Source organism: Puma concolor, chromosome E1 (assembly GCF_028749965.1).
Source record: "Puma concolor isolate L17-30 chromosome E1, mPumCon1.1.hap2, whole genome shotgun sequence".
Taxonomy (NCBI): Eukaryota; Metazoa; Chordata; class Mammalia; order Carnivora; family Felidae; genus Puma; species Puma concolor.
The window spans coordinates 63,520,221-63,537,503 of record NC_141680.1 but is presented as its reverse complement, the minus strand read 5'-3'; the positions used below and the strand labels follow the sequence as shown (position 1 = coordinate 63,537,503).

The following is a 17,283-nucleotide window of genomic DNA, read 5'->3' as shown; positions in this document are numbered from 1 at the left end:
AATCAGGGGCACTTGGGTGGCTCAGTTGGTCAAGCGTCCACTTCTGTTCAGATCATGATCTCATGGTTTGTGAGTTTAAGCCCCACTTTAGGATCTGCTCTGATAGCTGGGAGCTGGATCCTGCTTCAGGTTCTGTGTCTCCCTCCCCTGTTCACACACTTACTCTCTCAAAAATAAACATACATTTAAAAAAAGAAATATTAAAAAAATAAAATTAAAAATTTTTTAATTAAAAATAAAATCTTTAAAAAGAAACAAAATTCATATATTGAAAAAATAAATAAATAAATAAATAAATAAATAGAAACAAAAAACAAAAGACATATTGTCTGACTCCATTATATGAAATGCTCACAATGAACATTTATAAAAATTTTTTTTTCAACGTTTATTTATTTTTGGGACAGAGAGAGACAGAGCATGAACGGGGGAGGGGCAGAGAGAGAGGGAGACACAGGATCGGAAACAGGCTCCAGGCTCCGAGCCATCAGCCCAGAGCCTGACGCGGGGCTCGAACTCCCGGACCGCGAGATCGTGACCTGGCTGAAGTCGGACGCTTAACCGACTGCGCCACCCAGGCGCCCCTCACAATGAACATTTATAAGAAATTCAGACAGAAAACAGATTAGCAGTTGCCAGGGGCTGGCAGGAGAGTGAGGGTGGGGGGGGACCGTTGATGGATATGGGCTTCTCCTGGGGGTGCTGAAACATTAGGGAGTTAGTAGCGATGGCTACATGACTCTGTGATGCACTAAAACCAATGAAGTAGGGGCGCCTGGGTGGCTCAGTCGTTGAGCGTCTGACTTCGGCTCAGGTCATGATCTCACAGCTTCTGAGTTCGAGCCCCACGTTGGGCTCTGTGCTGACAGCTCGGAGCCTGGAGGCTACTTTGGATTCTGTGTCTCCCTCTCTCTCTGTCCCTAACCCACTTGCATTCTGTCTCTGTCTCTCTCAAAAAAATAAACATTAAGGGGGGCGCCTGGGTGGCGCAGTCGGTTAAGCGTCCGACTTCAGCCAGGTCACGATCTCGCGGTCCGTGAGTTCGAGCCCCGCGTCGGGCTCTGGGCTGATGGCTCAGAGCCTGGAGCCTGCTTCCGCTTCTGTGTCTCCCTCTCTCTGACCCTCCCCCGTTCATGCTCTGTCTCTCTCTGTCTCAAAAATAAATAAACATTAAAAAAAAAAAAAAATTAAAAAAAAAATAAATAAATAAATAAACATTAAAAAAATTTTTTTTTAATAAAAATAAAAAAAATAAAACCAATGAAGTATGCACACACGAGGCTGAACTCGACGGCGTGTGAGCTACACCTCATGAGCACAAGCAGCTTTCATCCCAGAGCAAAACTCAACAAACCACTTAGGGCAAGTGAAGCGTTCTCCGGAGGAAACGTGAGCATCCCAGATAAAGGAAAGGCTTCATCCCAGCATCTGGAACGTCCCCACTTAGTAGAAAACTCAACCAACTCACCTGCTCCCAGAGAAAATCCGCTCATTCACTCACCACACTGCCCCAAATGGGGCTGCCTGACAGAATTCATTCAGGATGGGTCTAGCCGGAAACACTCCAACTTACAAAAAAAGAAGCAGAGGAGCCCTCATCTACATCCGTTTGGTCTTAAATACGACAGAAATAGTAACATGAAAAGACCAAAATACGCACAAAAGCTGACGCCTGAGGAAAGAGGTGAACTGGAGAGAATGGCAGAGAACAGTCAGAACTGGCCTCCCAGAGATTCTGAAAGCCAGCACAGCCATTCCACAAGAACAGAAACCAGAAAAGCAGATTATTCCACATGCATATCTCAGCAACCCTCACCCCCCAAGTCCCGGGAAAACGAAATAAAGAGATACAAATCCACAAAGAAAAAGAGAAAAAGAAACAACAGCCAAGAGATGTCAGCTGTGACTTGGAAACTGGACGGTGGCAGGGAAACCTATGGTAACCGAAGCAGCCCGGCAGGCAGAGCCGAGGTGCCAGGAACTGGCCAGCGCAGGACGCAGGAAGGGTTGCAAACAGGAGGAGTGCTCTAAGGTCCCCCAGCCCTTGCCCTCGTGGGCAGAAGACCAGAGGTCTACCTCCCTAGAGTGCTGGGCCCCACAGCCACTTAGCCACATTTGGGTTTGCTTTTTTGTCAAATAAAATTTTAAAAAACTTTTAGTTAATGTTTATATTAGAGAGAGAGAGAGAGAGAGAGAAAGAACACGCATGCGTTGCGTGCACAAGCAGGGGAGGGGCAAAGAGGGACACGCAGAATCCAAAGCAGGCTCCAGGCTCTGAGCTGTCAGCAGAGAGCCCGACACAGGGCTCGAACCCACAAACCATGAGATCATGACCTGAGCAGAAGTTGGACGCTTAACAGACTGAGCCACCCAGGCGCCCCTAAGTCAAATAAAATTTAAAATTCAGTTCTTCAGGGGGTGCTTGGGTAGCTCAGTTGGTTAAGCGTCTGACTCTTGATTTTGGCTCAGGTCATGATCTCACAGTTCAGTTCCTGAGATCAAGCCCTGCATCAGACCCTGAGCTGATGGGACAGAGCCTGCCTGGGATTCTCTCTCCCTCCCTCCTCTGTCCCTCCGCCTCACAGCTTGCGTGCTCTCTCTCTCAAAATAAACAAACATTTTTTAAATAAACAAAAAATAAAATAAACTTATGTTCTTCAGTCATCCTAGCCATATGTCAGTCAAGTGCTCAGCAATCACATCTGGTTACTGGTGACTTTACCAGATAGCACAGATCTAGAACATTCCATCATCACCCAATTCTCTACTGGACAGAGATGCTCTGAAGAGAGTAGGTCTGAGAGGAAGCCAGGAAGCAGCTGACAACAGCCAGTCAGAGCCTGACTCAACCGGGAGTTGGCATTCTGGGCTAGGAGGCCCACGGTGGGACCCTCCCCCACAGTGCGACAGCACCCAGCAGCTAGCCATGTAGTCCCCAGAGAGAAAACACGACCCAGAAGACAACCGTCAAAAATACCAAACCAAGGACAAGAGCCCTTAGATGGTAAAAACCGTGGACAAAATACATTCAAGAACATCTTCATGTGCAAAACAAAGATTAAAAAGCAAAACTATGTGGGAAAAGCTAAGGGGCCAGAAGGTCACTCCTGGAAACTCAACATGCAGTCCACAGGCTCACCAGAAAGAGAAAGCGGAAGCAGAGAAATGACCGGCGCCACACCAGAAGTCCCCTGTGCCAAAGGATGCAAGTGTTCAGCCTAAGACTGACCAGCATGAGAGAAAAGACCCAGAGCACGTCACACTCCTCTGAAATATCAAGTTCTAGAAACTTTCAGCAGCAAAAACAGACTCCTGAAAAAGAAACTTGGACTTGGTAACAGTGGGTGAGGGAACCGTGCCTTCTGTCTTCACCGAGCCAAGATGAAATGTATTTCTTCTGCCTGAGACAGGGGACCGCTCAGAAAGCTTACCTTGCACAAAACCTTCAAGGTTACCTGAAGAGGAAAGCAGCACGCACAGCACCAGCCCACTTTTCAAAAGGCACGTATGTGTACACTAAAGCCGACGCTCAAGGCCTCACACGGCAACGTGTAAAGTTTCAACAGCCCTGTGGGACAGGTAGTGCTAATAATCCCCATTCTACAGGTGGGGAAACTCAGGCCACAGCCGCTGAGGGGCTACACGGAGATGCACACCCAGGCAGCCTGGCCTGGGGCTCCGGCACCCAACCCCCACCCCGTGCTGCCTTTCCTACCTTCCTCCTTCCTAAGTTCACCACCAGAAGTGTTACTTTTGCATATAAAAAAAAGTGTTATCAGGATGAAACAAGTCAAAAATAAGGGGCACCCGCTCCGGTCAGGATCTCACAGTTCTCGACTTCGAGCCCCAGGTCAGGCTCTGTGCTGACAGTGCACCGCCTGCTTGGACCCTCTGTCTCCCTCTTTCTCCCTCCCTCCCCCACTCATGCCCGCTCTCTCTCCTTCTCTCTCTCTCAAAAGTAAACAAACATAAAATGACAATAAACAAACAATGAAAAACAAAAGAAACACAAAAGTCAGTGCCCTTAAATTGAGTTAAGGAAGCCGGAGCCTCCGTGTCTCCATCTACACAGATAACTCATCACCCTTCGACGGTGATCCCCGTAGAGGGCTGGCGCTAACAAAATGAGCCTGGAAAACATTAAAATTCACACTACGAGCAAGGGGTGCAGAGACCCCACGAAGAACAAACAAGACCGGGGCAATGCGTCCTGACGCCCGCGGCGGCGGGCACACACGTGTGACCGAAGGACCCACCGCAGGAGGAGCGGCCTCTGTTCTTACCGAGGTGTGGGTCCAGCAGGTGAGGCTGCTCCTGGTACTTGTCCATGATCACTAAGAAGGAAAACACGAGGTTAGCTTCGCTGGGGCAGACATGCGCGCTTTCCCTCGCCGCCTTCCGCGGCGCAGCCCCTGGGGCACAGGCCACCTAGGGGGCTCCCCACCACCACCCGCCGGCCCCTCCTCCCCGCGTGCGCGGAGCGCCTTCCTCTGGAGCCCGTTCCCCCACCTCCTCTGAACCTTTCTTTGCTCCCTCCTCGAGTCACAAGTCCTCCCCTTCACCAGACAAGACACCTCCCCGCACCCACTTCTCCCCCCGCTCGACCCCGCAGACCCCAGCGGCCGCTGGCACAGCTGTCAGATCCCGCGGCCACCTGCCACACACCTGCACCTGTGACAACTTCCCAGGAGGGGGAAAAAGGGCCTTCGCTGGCCCCCCGACGTGCCCTCACCCTCTCGGCAGTCGTGTGCACAAGGTCTTGTTTTTGAACCCCCGGTTCACGGCCAAAGAAACAGCCTCAGAGCAAGGAGGCAAGGCGCCCGAGCGGCAAGCGGGACGTAAAAACCCTGGGGTGGGTCACCAGAGCATATGCTTTGTCAGGGCAGCCGCCACACTGCCCCTCTCTCAAAGTCAGACGGCCGTCCTGACAAAGCAAGAGCACAAACCCACGCCGAAACTTCGTGAGCAAGAACGGCCCGCGAAGGTGGTTTTCCTGGACGACAAAAGCCCGACCGCCCAGCGGTGGGGCCCCAGGGAGCCCTCACGAGCGGCTCCCGAGAGACGGCTGCAAAGGTGCGAGCTGGGCGAGCTGACACCTTAAGGGGAACTACCGCGCGCGCGACCCACTGCCCACCGTGCCCCGAGCCTGGGCTGCGCCGCCCGCCGCTACCCCGCCGGGTGGGGTCGGAGACCCCGTGGTCTGCGGCGCGCTGGTCCCCGTCTGCTTCTCCTGTCCCTCCCTCCCCGTCCGCACGGCCGTCCCCGAGAGCCGGGGCCGTCCCGGCGAGGTCCACGCCGGTGTCCTCACGCGGGACCCTGCACGACCCCGCCCTCCGATGACAGGCGGGAAAGGCAGGGCCCGCGGCCCCGGCGCCTCCAGGTGAGGCCGCCCTAGCACACACGCCCGGCTCCCACAGGTGCGCGGCAGGGGGCAACCATCGCACGGGGAAAGCAGCAGCTGCGGCCCGAGAGCGCGTACAGAAGGCCACCGGTCCCGGGCCGCACGCGCACCTCGGAACCGCTCCAGGGCGCCCTCCCGGGCCGCACGGTCGCCGAGCACCGCCGGCAGGCGGGCGAGCAGCGCGCGCGTCTCCGCGCTCTCGCAGAACGACTCGAGGAAGCCGCCGCGGGCCAGCGCCTCGTCCTCCGCCCCGTCCTCCGGCGCGCCCGCAGCCGGCTCCTCGCCCAGAGCCATCCTCGCTGCTCCGGACCGCGCCTGTGGACTGGAAGCTCGGCCCCGCCCGAGCACCGGGACGGGGGATGCCGGCTGATGCAGACGGAGGTACTACTGCTGAGGCGGAGGGGGTGGCTACCGACGCTGGCCCCGCCCCACGACCTCCGACCTCGCGCCTCGGACCCGCTACGGGACGCGCCGGCCGCCAAAATAGTGCGCAAGGAGGCGGGGCCGGGCCTTGTGGGGCGGGGCCCGCGTGAAAGGGAGCCTGGATCCCGCGAAGCCGGGAAGTCCGGGGACCGGAGCCTGATGCGCGGCCTGGGGGCGGGGCCAGAGAGAAGGAAGGGCGGGGTCTGAGGTGGTGCGTTCGATTGGGGTGGGGTGGGGTGGGGTGGGAGGTGTGGGGGCAGTCTGAGCTCGGGGCGGGGTGGGGTGGGGTCTGAGCCTGTCGGTGGGGTCGGGGCGGGGAACCGGGCCTGAGCTCGCTCGTGAGGTTGGGCGGAGGGGGTGGAAATCTGAGCTCGGGGGGAATGGGGACTGGGCCTGTGGGTGGGATCGAGGTGGGATCGGGGGAAAGCCTCTGAGCCCGTGGGTGGGGTGGGGACGGAGCCTGTGGGTGTGGCCGGGGTGGGGTGAGGTCTGAGCCTGTGGGTGTGGCCAGGGCGGGGGCGGGGGGGGGGTGAGTCCGAACGCGAAGGCGGGGTCTGAGCTCGTTGGTTGGGGAAAATCTCTACCCGTGGCAGTGGGGGTGGGCGCAGTGGCCTGCGCCTGGCAGCGGTGTCGCGGCCCCAGTAGCCGGAGGAGAACCAGGCCCCATCCCCCACGTGGGGCCCGACTCCCCCCTCTCCCCCCGTCGCATTGTCACATCCCACAAACCTGAGTTTTGCGACAAAGGCAGTTTCTGTTTTGAAATGTCAATTGTCTGGAAGGATGCCTCCGGGGTGTTCTTTCTAGAAAGTCTTAACAGGCTCACACCTGTCAATGGGACCAGTCTCCTGAGCGCGAGGCCCGCTGGACAAACAGTCTCAGAAAAGAGAAATTTGGGCGCCCTTATCACTGGGAAATTGGTAATTTTGCAAGGAGTAATAAAGGCGTGGTCTCGTCTCCAGCCCCGCACTGTGAATGGCCAGTGCCCCGCAGACCCTGCCCTGATGTAGCTTGCCCTGGGCCCTCCCTTCACGGATGACAGCCCGGGCATCTCCAACCAACTGGCCACCCCAGCCACCTGACCACAGTGGACACCCACTGACCAAGGCTCTCCCCCTGCCCTCGTCCCCTTTTTATCCAGCAGAAAACACTCCAGCTGGAAAATGGAGTGTGGGAGCAGTGCTGGGCAGTGGCTGCGGTCCAAATGCCTGGTCCCCATGATATCCAGGGCCTTTCCTTCCATCTGCCCCGCCTCAGTAGGGAGGGCACTCAGAGCCCCACTCAGCCCCAGAGGTGCTACTCAAGAGGTGAGACCCATCTCCTGGTCTCCAACTCTGCCTAAGGCACAAACAGGAGCCCTGAGTCCACAGGGAGATGTGACCCCAACTTCCACCTAAGCAAATCCCAGATGTGTTTCTATAACATCATGAAAATACCCAAATTCCCCCTGGATCATGACACATAATGAGGCTGTTGGAAATCTGTCAGGTGCTCCGGGCCCTCTGCAAACTAGCCCAACTGCATGGAGGATGGAGACACAGGTGAACAAACACACACACACTTCCATCCCTGAAGCCCAGCCGGACTTTATTAGTTCCGGAAACCACCTCTGGTGTTGCTACCCAGAGTTACTAAGCAGGGAGGCAGGGGATGCAGGCTGGCTGCTACTTGAGAAGCTTCCTCATGGTGCCCAGGGACGGGCTCCTGTACTGCCGCCCAAAGTGGTTCCAGTGGTTCAGGTAGTTAAAGAGCTGATAGAGCAGGAGCCGCCTGTCAAACCCCGGAGCCTTGGGAATCTTCCGGTGGTAGGCAGTGAAGAAAGATCTGGGAAACCCCCCGAACATCAAAGCAATTGCCAGTTCAAATTCAGAATGTCCATAGAAGGAAGCTGGGTCATAAACAATAGGCCCTGAGTCATCCTCAGCCACGTTTCCTGACCAGAGATCCCCATGAAGAAGGGCAGGGATGATCTCTAGACCACAAAACAGATCCGGGATCTTCACCTAAGAAAATAATTATTGCACACAGAGTCATCATGGGCCTATGAGCCACAGCCTTCTCACCCAATACTTGGAAATAAGGCAGAGATGACCTCATGTTTGTTCAGAGTCCAGCCATAGCCCAGTCTACCAAGCCCAGAGATGAGGGGATCGTCTGAGTCCAAGAGAATGCAACATCATTGTACTATTTACTAATTTAGGTTTGGAAACTCCACAGCCCTAATGACTTCCATACAATAGCGACCTCAGTGGATGTGGTCGTGTAGACTGTGAACCATATAACCTGAATGGAGGGTTTTGGTGGGGGGGGTAATTTAGCAAACTTTCTCCACCATTCTTTAATTTCACAGAACACATATGTCTGCACCTGTTCTGTATACTACGAGTGCTATGGGTTATTTCATTAATGAGTTAAATTTCACCCTGGGATGACACACAAATTCTGTTTTTAACATTTTGAGAGTTATATTTTAAACTAGTCACTCTGGGGCATCTGCTGGCCACATCTCCAAGAGGTGAGACATTCGTGCTTTGGAAAAGAAGAAAAGGACAGGGTAAGAGTGGATAAGAAAGCAATAGTAAATGCCACAATTTATGGGCCAGGCACCTATGTTTGAGGTTAAGTATTTGGTGACCTAGCCAGTGAAAGTTGTACTCAGGGGCCAAGTATGCCCTCAGGTACCTTCTCCTTCCCAGTTTCCCCATCAGGCCAATAGTCAGGCACTTATGTGTCCACACTTAACCAGCTCTGCTCCATGGCTCCATTCTACCAGAGGGCTCCACACAAATATGGAGGATAGCCCATAAAAGAACAGCCCCTGTCCCAGAGAATAGCCTCTGCACCCACCTGTAGTTGTGACCACAGTTCTCGTGCCTCTCGGTCAGCATAGTCCTTTTCAATGAGGTCCAGCTGTGCTTGGAGACGGTGCCGGGCAAAGAAGGTCGACCAGTCATCCTGCCACTCATTCACCTGGGCGACAAGGGGCCAAGGTTGATGCTGCTGCAGCTGGTGTTCACAGGACAGCTATACATGGAGACTGCCCAAACCCCAGGACAACCACTAACAGAACACAACAAATATTACAGCTAGCCAACAGAGGAGATAGGATGGAGTCATTAAAAATAGTCCAAAAGAAGGCAGATGAACAGGAAAAGGGGAAACATAGAACATATAGGACAAATAGAAAACAAACAGCAAAATGACAGATTCACCCCTAGCCACATCAATAAGTACATTAAATGCAAAGGGTCTAAATACCCTAGTTAAAGGGCAGAGACAGGTTGGAAAAATAAAGCAAGACTTGATTCCAAGCTGTGTACAAGAAATGCACTTTATACATGCTAACACTAGTCGAAAGAAAAGCTGGAATGGCTATGTTAATATCAGACAGAGTAGATTTCAGAGGAGAGAATATAAAAGAGGTCATTTCACAATGGAAAGCAAGTTAATTGATAAAAAGGACATAATAATCCTAAATTTCTGTACCCCTAATATATGGCAAATAGGCTCATGGACAGATGTTCCACATCATTAACCATCAGGGGAAATAAAACGTCAGTGAGACACCACTGCACACTCACCAGGAGAGCTTGAATTTTAAACGGAAACCACCAAGAGTGGCAAGGATGTGGAGGAACTGGAACCCTCACCCCCTGCCGGTGGGAATGTAACATGGTACAATCACTTGGGAAAGTATTTCTGCAGTATTTTTCTTAAAAAGTTAAATGTGAACCTACTATATGACCTGGCCATTTCCCTCCTAGGTAATTACCTAGGATAAATGGAAGCATGTGTCTACACAAACTCTTGTACACAAAGGTTCAGCAGCTTTATTTGTGGAAGCGAAACCTGGAAACTACTCAGATGCCCGTCAGCAGGTAAATAGGTAAACAGACTGGTTCATTGTAGGAAGGAACGGACTCTGAACACTTGCAACACCATAGATGAATATCATGAAATGATTAAACTGAGTGAAAGAAGCCAGAAAAAGGCACGTAGTGTATGATTCCATTTATACTAAGTTCTATGAAATACAAATTTACCTACAGTGACAGAAAGCAGATCCATGGTGCCCAGGGTCGGGGAAGGGTAGGAGGACGCTTCAGGTGATGCATATACGCACCCCAACCATGGGAACTGGTTCACAGGTACCTCTGCATGCCAAAACTTATCACTTTGTACACGTTAAGTGTGTGGTTTGAGGCGCCTGGGTGGCTCGGTCGGTTAAGCGTCCAACTTTGGCTCAGGTCATGATCTCATGGTTGGTGAGTTCGAGCCCCGCGTCAATCTCTGTGCTGACAGCTCAGGGCTTGGAGCCTGCTTCTGATTCTGTCTCCCTCTCTCTGCCCCTCTCCCCTGCTCACACACTGTCTCTCTCTCTCTCTCTCTCTCAAAATTAGATAAATATTGGGGCGCCTTGATGGCTCCGTTGGTTAAGCGTCTGGTTAAGGGTCAGTTAAGGGCCCACTCATCCTCCCAAGGAGCAGGACCCTCCTGCAATTTCTGGGCTGGGACAGGTGCTCCATCCAGGACCATCTGTCACAGAAGGAAGAGGTGGACTAAGTGTTCTCCTGACCCCTTGCCCCTCCCTGGCCCCTCCCAGGCCCCTCCCAGGCCCCTTGCCGCTTGCCCCTTACCCCTCCCAGTCCCCTTGGCCCACCCTGGCCCCTCCCTGGCCCTTCCCAGGCCCCTTGCCCCTCCCCGGCCTCTCCCCAGCCCCGCCCAGCCCCCCTTTGCCCCCCCTGGCCCCTCCCCAGCCCCTCCCAGGCCTCTTCCCCCTCCCTGGCCCCTTGCCCCTCTCCAGCCCCTCCCCGGCCCCTCCCTGGCCCCTTGCCCCTCCCAGGCCCCTTCCCCCTCCCTGGCCCCTTGCCCCTCCCTGGCCCCTTGCCCGCCCCTTGCTCCTCCCAGGCCCCTCCCCAGCCCCCGCCCCTCCCAGGCCCCTTCCCCCTCCCTGGCCCGTTGCCCGCCCTTTGCCCGCCCCTTACCCCCTCCCAGGCCCCTCCCTGGCCCCTCCCTGGCCCCTCCCTGGCCCCTCCCTGGCCCCTCCCTGGCCCCTCCCTGGCCAGTAGCAGCTGAGCTAAATAGGTTCACTGATCCTGGAGTCTAAAGGGGGACAAAGGGGCCGCCTGTGTCCCTAAGAGACCAGCCCCATTCTCGTTGACTTCACAGACTGGGGCTCTGTGTATGATTTCATTCCTTAGTTCTTTTTTTTTTTTTAATTTTTATTTTTTTAACATTTATTCACTTTTTGAGAGACAGAGCATGAGCAGGGGAAGGGCAGAGAGAGAGGGAGTCACAGAATCCGAAGCAGCAACAAGCTCTGAGCTGTCAGCACAGAGCCCCACATGGGGCTCGAACTCACTCAGGAGCGGTGAGATCATGACCTGAGCCTAAGTCGGACGCTTAACCGACTGCGCCACCCAGGCAACCCTCCTTGGTTCTTGAAAAGTCACTGGGCAAGGTCAACTGAGTCTTTGGAGAGCCCACAACAGCTCTTAAACTCAGCACCTGAAGCAGGACACCAGACCACATTCAGCCACACCTGCCTGGGACCAGTACAACTGTGTGGGCCACCAGCCCCAGGCAGATGTGTAGGCCCCAGGGGAGCTGGCTTCACCAGAGATCCAGGGAGTCCCAACAAGCCTGGTAAAGCACTGTGTGTGTGGAGTTCTAGGGACCCCAGATGTGAGGGCTGCCCCCTGTCTGGGATCCCAAAATCTGGCTCAGGCTTCATAATGATCTTACCCACATGACATCCACCTGGGAGGCTCGCCGTCTGCCCACACGGGAGAGACAGAGAGGGACAAATGGCTACCTACTGGATGATTCCACTACATGAAATGTCCAGAATGAGCAAAGCCACTGAGACAGAAGGAGGTGAGTGGTTATCAGAGGCCAAGGGCAGGGGGAATGGGGGTGACTGCTAATTAGCATGTGATTTATTTTGGGGGCAATGAAAATATTCTGTAATGAGACAGTGGTGATGGCTGCACAATATTGTGAATATACTAACAACCACTAAATCGTACATTTTAAAATAATGGAGTTTATGTCATGAGAATTACAAAGGCCAGGACTTAATCCCTGACCTCACCTGCTGCCTCACTGCCACCCACTCCAGTCCCCACACTCATCACACAACCCTCTGCAGAAAGCCTTTGCACCTGCTGTTCCCTCTGCTTAGATGCTCTTCCACCCGGCCCACAGCTTCCCACCTCCGCCAAGCTCAGCTCAGGTGTCTGCCCTCCTCTCCCAGGCACCCCAGTTCACACCCTGCGTTCAGAAATCAGATAATCTTCATGGCACCCTGTCACCTACAAGGGACAAGGCGACCAGCACTGGGGCACTGGGAACGGTCATCAGCTAAGCAGGGACGTCCTCCCCCAGGCTCTCACCTGAGGGATGAAGCCACAGCATGTCACCGTGTGGAAGCCAAACTTGCTCACATACTGGGGCTCAGCACACTCAGTCCTCCGGCCTGTCAGCAGAAAGAGTTGTTGTCCTCCCCTTCAATGCCAGACCTCAGCAGAGCTCCCTCAGCAGAGGGAGAGGCCTGGGCTACACTGCTCAAACGGGGACAGTCTGAGGAGCGCCAGGGCCCTCCTGCCTCAGGCGTGCTGGACAACAGGGCTGGGAGTAACCGGGGTCCAACCCCACCCACCCGTCAGTGCCATCAGAGTCCCCATTTAACAATCTCATCTTGACATGCAGCATAAAGGAAGTCGGTACGCATCGCCACAAGCACCACCCCGGGGTAGATACACCTGGGTCAGGGGCCACAACGTACCCACTGTGTTCTCCTCCTCCTTCAACTTATCCCTGAGCTTCTGGTTGTAAAGGTGCAAATCTGCCATCTGGTCTCCGAGTTTTGATGCCTGACTGAGGATACAGGAAATGCAACCAATTAAAACAAGAAATAACCACAACCAGTTAGAAGGCTCCACTCTGAGAAATGTTTTAAATACCTTAAAAACTACTCTCCATTCTTTAAAAAGGGAAAAATGAACTGTAGGCCATGACCTTTTCTGAAAAACAGGATAGTATAAAATCACAAGCGCAGGGGGCGTGTGTGTGTGTGTGTGTGTGTGTGTGTGTGTGTGTGTGTGTCAACAGAAGCCTTAGGAGGCGCTGGGAACAGGAACAAAGGTTTAAAAACTTACATTAAGGAAAGACCAGCTCGGAAGGTTTGTAAAAAAACAAATGTACATCACATATAAAAGACAGGTTGAGGGGCACCTGGGTGGCTCAGTCCATTAAACGTCCAACTCTTGATTTTGGCTCAGGTCATGATTTCACAGTTCATGGGATCGAGCCCCACATCAGGCTCTGCACTGACAGTGTGGAGCCTGCTTGGGATTCTTTCTCTGCCCCTCCCTCACTCAAGTGCAAGCTATCTCTCCTCAAAATAAATAAACAAACTTAAAAAAAACAGACTGAGATGCTATTCATGCACCATGATGGGCATGGGCCATTCTTTGCTGATGGAGCTGCAGGTGGTTTTATGTCTTCTTTATGTGAGTTCTTGTTTTCCACCTTTTTTAAACAAAATACACACAACTTTTTTTTAACATTTATTTATTTTTAAGAGACAGAGATAGAGCACAGGCAGGGGAGGGGCAGAGAGAGGGGAAGACACAGAATCCGAAGCCGGCTCCAGACTCCAAGCTGTCAGCACAGAGCCCGACACGGGGCTCAAACTCGGGAATGGTGAGATCATGACCTGAGCCTAAGTTGAACACTTAACCAGCTGAGCCACTCAGGCGCCTCTGCATAACTTTTATTTTTTATATTTATTTATTTTGGGGGAGGAGGGGCAGAGAGAGGGGGAGACACAGAATCTGAAGCAGGTTCCAAGCTCTGAGCTGTCAGCACAGAGCCCAACATAGGGCTTGAACCCACTTACAGTGAGATCATGACCTGAGCCGAAGTTGGACACTTAACCAACTGAGCCACCCAGGCACCCCAAAATACACGTAACTCTAGTAATTAGAAAAAAATTTCAGGACTTCGGATAATTACTAGATCAACCTCACTGGGCCCGGTTTGAGCTAACATGAGTGCATTCTAAAGCATGAGGCCAGGGATGGTTCCAACACGCTAGTTTGATGCTGATTCATTGGAGCCAAAACACACAGAAAGCAAGAACTCCTTGTCTCTGTTAAGATCCCGGGGGCAGGGGTAGGAATCCTGGCCCTGCCTCTGATGAGCCACACTGGCAGCTCAGCAAGAGCCTGTTCCCCTTCCCTCTCTCGTCCCCCTCCCTCCCTCCCTCTCTCCCTCTCCCTCCCCCTTTTCCTCTCTCCCTCTTTCTCCCCTTCCCTCTCTCTGTCTCACTCTCTCCCTCCCTCTTGTCCTCTCTCCATCTCCCTCTCCCTCTCTCCCTTTCCCTCCCTCTCCTTTTCTCTTTCTCTCCCTTCCCCCCTCTCCCTCCCTTGCCCTCTCTCCTCCCCCTCTCTCCCTCCCCATCCCTCTGTCCTCCCCCTCCCTCTCCCTCACTCCCTCTCCCTCCATCTCGTGATCTCACAATCTCACGCACTCTCTCACACACGCACACACACACATGCACACGCGCACACACATGCACACTCACCTGCTCAAGCTCCTCATCTTCAGATGCTCCATCACAAAGGCAGCCCCTCCTCCCGGCAGGTCAATCACCTTGATTGGCCGTGGTACCCGAACCAGGCCTGTGGCCTGGAGGGCCTCCAGGCTGGCCATCTCTCCCTGGAACATCTGCCGGGCCTGCATCCAGAACACTGCCATGAGCTCCGAGGGGCCCCTGCAGCCCTGGACAGAAGCCACCACGTGGGGTCACAAGCACCCAGGACCTACAGTTACTGAAAGCTAGCTGGAGAGCAAGACATCAGCCCCTCAGAGAATGGGGTGTAACACGGCCCCCTTCAGATAGAAATGGGCTCCGAGGGTGAGGCTGTGCCTGGGGCTTGGGGCGGACAGAATGCTGGTGCCCCTGCCCTGGGTGCTTGCTCCCAGAGGTGAGGAAGCACAGGTGCAGGGGAGGTTCTGGAGGTGCTGGCGTTGCTACTGGGGGCCAGGGTGTGCTGTGGCGTCACAGTGGGAGTGTCGGGGGTGCTGTGGAGGTACAGTGGGAGTGTCGGGGGTGCCCGGGGTCATGGTGGGAATGTCAGGGATGCCCGGGGTTACGATGGGAATGTCGGGGTGCCTAGGGAGTACAGTGGGAGTGTCAGGGGTGCTGTGGGGGCTCAGTGTGAGTGTCGGGGTGCCTGGGGGCACGCTGGGAGTGTTGGGAGTATGTGAGAGCATGGTGGGAATGTTGGGGTGCCTGGGGATATGGTGGGAGTATCAGGGTACGGGGGGCATGCTGGGAGTGTCAGGGGTACCTGGGGGTACAGTGGGAGTGACAGGAGTGCTGTGAGGGTACAGTAGGAATGCTGGGGGTGTCTGGGGGGTACAGTGGGAGTGTCGGGGGGCCAGGGGGTACGGTGGGAGTGTCGGGGGTGCCTGGGGGCACAGTGGGGTACTGCAGGATGCTGCCAGGTGCCACAGAGGTTGTAAGGTACCTCAGGGGACTGTGGGGGTGCTGCAGAGGGTCTGGGTGGTGCTGTGAGATGCAGTGGGGTGCTAGGGGTTATCTGTAGGGTGCCTTGGAGTGTGGATCAGTGGAGCGTCTGGAGCCGGGCATGGGTGCCCTTCCAAGTTTCCTGCCCACCTCACTGCCTCCAGCGATCACAGGAGAGGAGGAACCGCAAGGGCAGGGTGGGGTGGCATGCCAAAGGGACTGGGACACACATTTTGGGCAAGAATTCGAGGCAGAGAGGTCAGCTGGGCCTGGCTTGGGTCCAGGGCCTCTCCCCAGAGATAAGCACCCAGCGGGGCCTGGGGGGGCGGGAAGGAGGCTCACACCCCACCCAGGAAGAAGACAGGCCGCCCCAGGAGCAGCAGAACAGCCTCCATTGGGACCCAAGGGCTGTCCTACTTCTAAAATATTTCCCACAAATACCCCAATTTTAAACGAGGTGAACACTCACCCCAGGTACGCGACAGAAAACATGCTTCTGAACACCTCTGCCTATAGAATTATTCCTCATGAGGCCAAAGCATCTAATGCCACGCAGGAAAAGAACCCCATCCTTCAATTCAAAGTCTCTGAGGGGAAAATGAGGCAAGGCATCCTCCAAAGTGCCAGCCCAGCCCTGGAATTGTGAAGCAGGGGTTGCTAGCGCCCCGCAGGGGGCATCCAGCAGCCCCCAAACATACAGGGGCAGGGAATACCTGGGCTGCATTCTGCCCGTGTCCTGAGGGCCTCACCTGTCACCTGCTCACCTACTGTGTGCCAGCACCGAGGGTTTCAAGGGCAAATGGAGAAGCTTTCAGTAGGAGGGTTCCAGACCCCACATGAGCCCTGAGCCCAAAACTGCTTCCCGGTACATGGGGCTTATTTTGAGAGCGATTGGTTCTGAAACGAAATTCCCTAACAATTCCCTCCCTGTGCTAGCAGAGCCGGGCTGCTGGACCAATCCCGACCTCTCACCCATCCCAGGTGGGCCCTGCTGCAGGGGGGCTGGGAGGATTCCTTCCACCCACAGCCCCTACCCCCACCACCACTGCTGCACCTCAAAAGGGCCTGGCCCACAGAGCACTGGGGGCCTCAGAGAAGGCGCCCACTAGGGCCAAGGGAGTGCCATCCTTAGCATCTGGGGGCACTAACTACGGCCAACTTTCTCCATTTGTAAAGTGTCACTATTTTCCATATACAGTCTATTTAACAGCAACACTTTAAGCAGGCAGTAACCAGGCCCAACACAAGCACAGGCCCCTGAGCAGACAGCATGAGCCTCTTGCTCGGTCCCTCACCGAGTCTTGGCCTCCTTTCTGCCTCCTCCCACCTGTTGAGCTGGACCCACGGGCTGTGGAAGAGGGAACCCAGCGCTGGGACCCAGGGTAGAGGCAGAAGCATCCCAGGACTCCAAGCCTCACCTCCCCCATTCTTGATGGTAGAGAAATTAAAACCAACACTCCTGCGCCTCCAGGCACAGGATTATTAATCCTGCAGCTGACAAAACCCTGGGTCCCGCAGAAAACGCTTGAGTCCTCCTTGCCGGCAGGTGCCAGCTCCTGACCCCCGCAGTGACGCCAGGCCGCACCTGCGCCCCTCCACCCCCCACCCCTTCCCCTCTCCAGGCTCCAGCTCAGGCCGCGGGGGAGGGGGTTTCTGGGGGCCGCACCTGCGTCCGGTGGTTGACCTTGACGAAAACGGGGCCCGCATCCGTGTCGTAGGCTCGTCCCTCACTGATGCAGCCGGCCCCGGGGCTCCCGAAGGCCCGCAGGGTCGCGGTGCGCAGCTCGGCTCGCAGCAGCTGCTCCATGGGGCGGGGGGGACTCGGGCCGGGGAGGCACGGGGACGGCGCAGACGCCAGCCGGGGCGGAGCTCGCTCTCCGCGGGGGCGGCGCCGGGTCCTCGCGGCCTGCGGGCTCCGGGCTGT

General features: G+C 55.0%; 2 protein-coding genes across 3 annotated transcripts in view; both read right to left on the bottom strand.

Annotated features, from left to right (window-relative positions):
- Positions 1–5,839, bottom strand: part of TBCD (tubulin folding cofactor D) — a 159,807-nt gene extending 153,968 nt beyond the window's left edge. The window contains exons 1-2 of one of the 2 annotated variants that reach the window (XM_086688345.1): positions 5,512–5,839; positions 4,284–4,334 (exon numbers count right to left, since the gene is read on the bottom strand). In XM_086688345.1, the coding sequence (XP_086544471.1) occupies positions 4,284–4,334; positions 5,512–5,695 (235 nt within the window). In that variant the 5' untranslated portion in view covers positions 5,696–5,839. The remainder of the gene's footprint in view (positions 1–4,283; positions 4,335–5,511) is intronic. The other variant, XM_025927753.2, reaches the window with a different exon arrangement.
- A 1,543-nt stretch (positions 5,840–7,382) lies between these two features.
- Positions 7,383–17,211, bottom strand: FN3K (fructosamine 3 kinase). The gene is made up of 6 exons (XM_086688349.1): positions 17,026–17,211; positions 14,412–14,563; positions 12,609–12,700; positions 12,217–12,299; positions 8,669–8,791; positions 7,383–7,824 (listed from the first exon to the last, which is right to left on the bottom strand). The coding sequence occupies exons 1-6, from the start codon at positions 17,164–17,166 to the stop codon at positions 7,486–7,488; spliced, it is 930 nt and encodes a 309-aa protein (XP_086544475.1). The 5' UTR covers positions 17,167–17,211; the 3' UTR covers positions 7,383–7,485.
- Between the last annotated feature and the right edge of the window lie 72 nt (positions 17,212–17,283).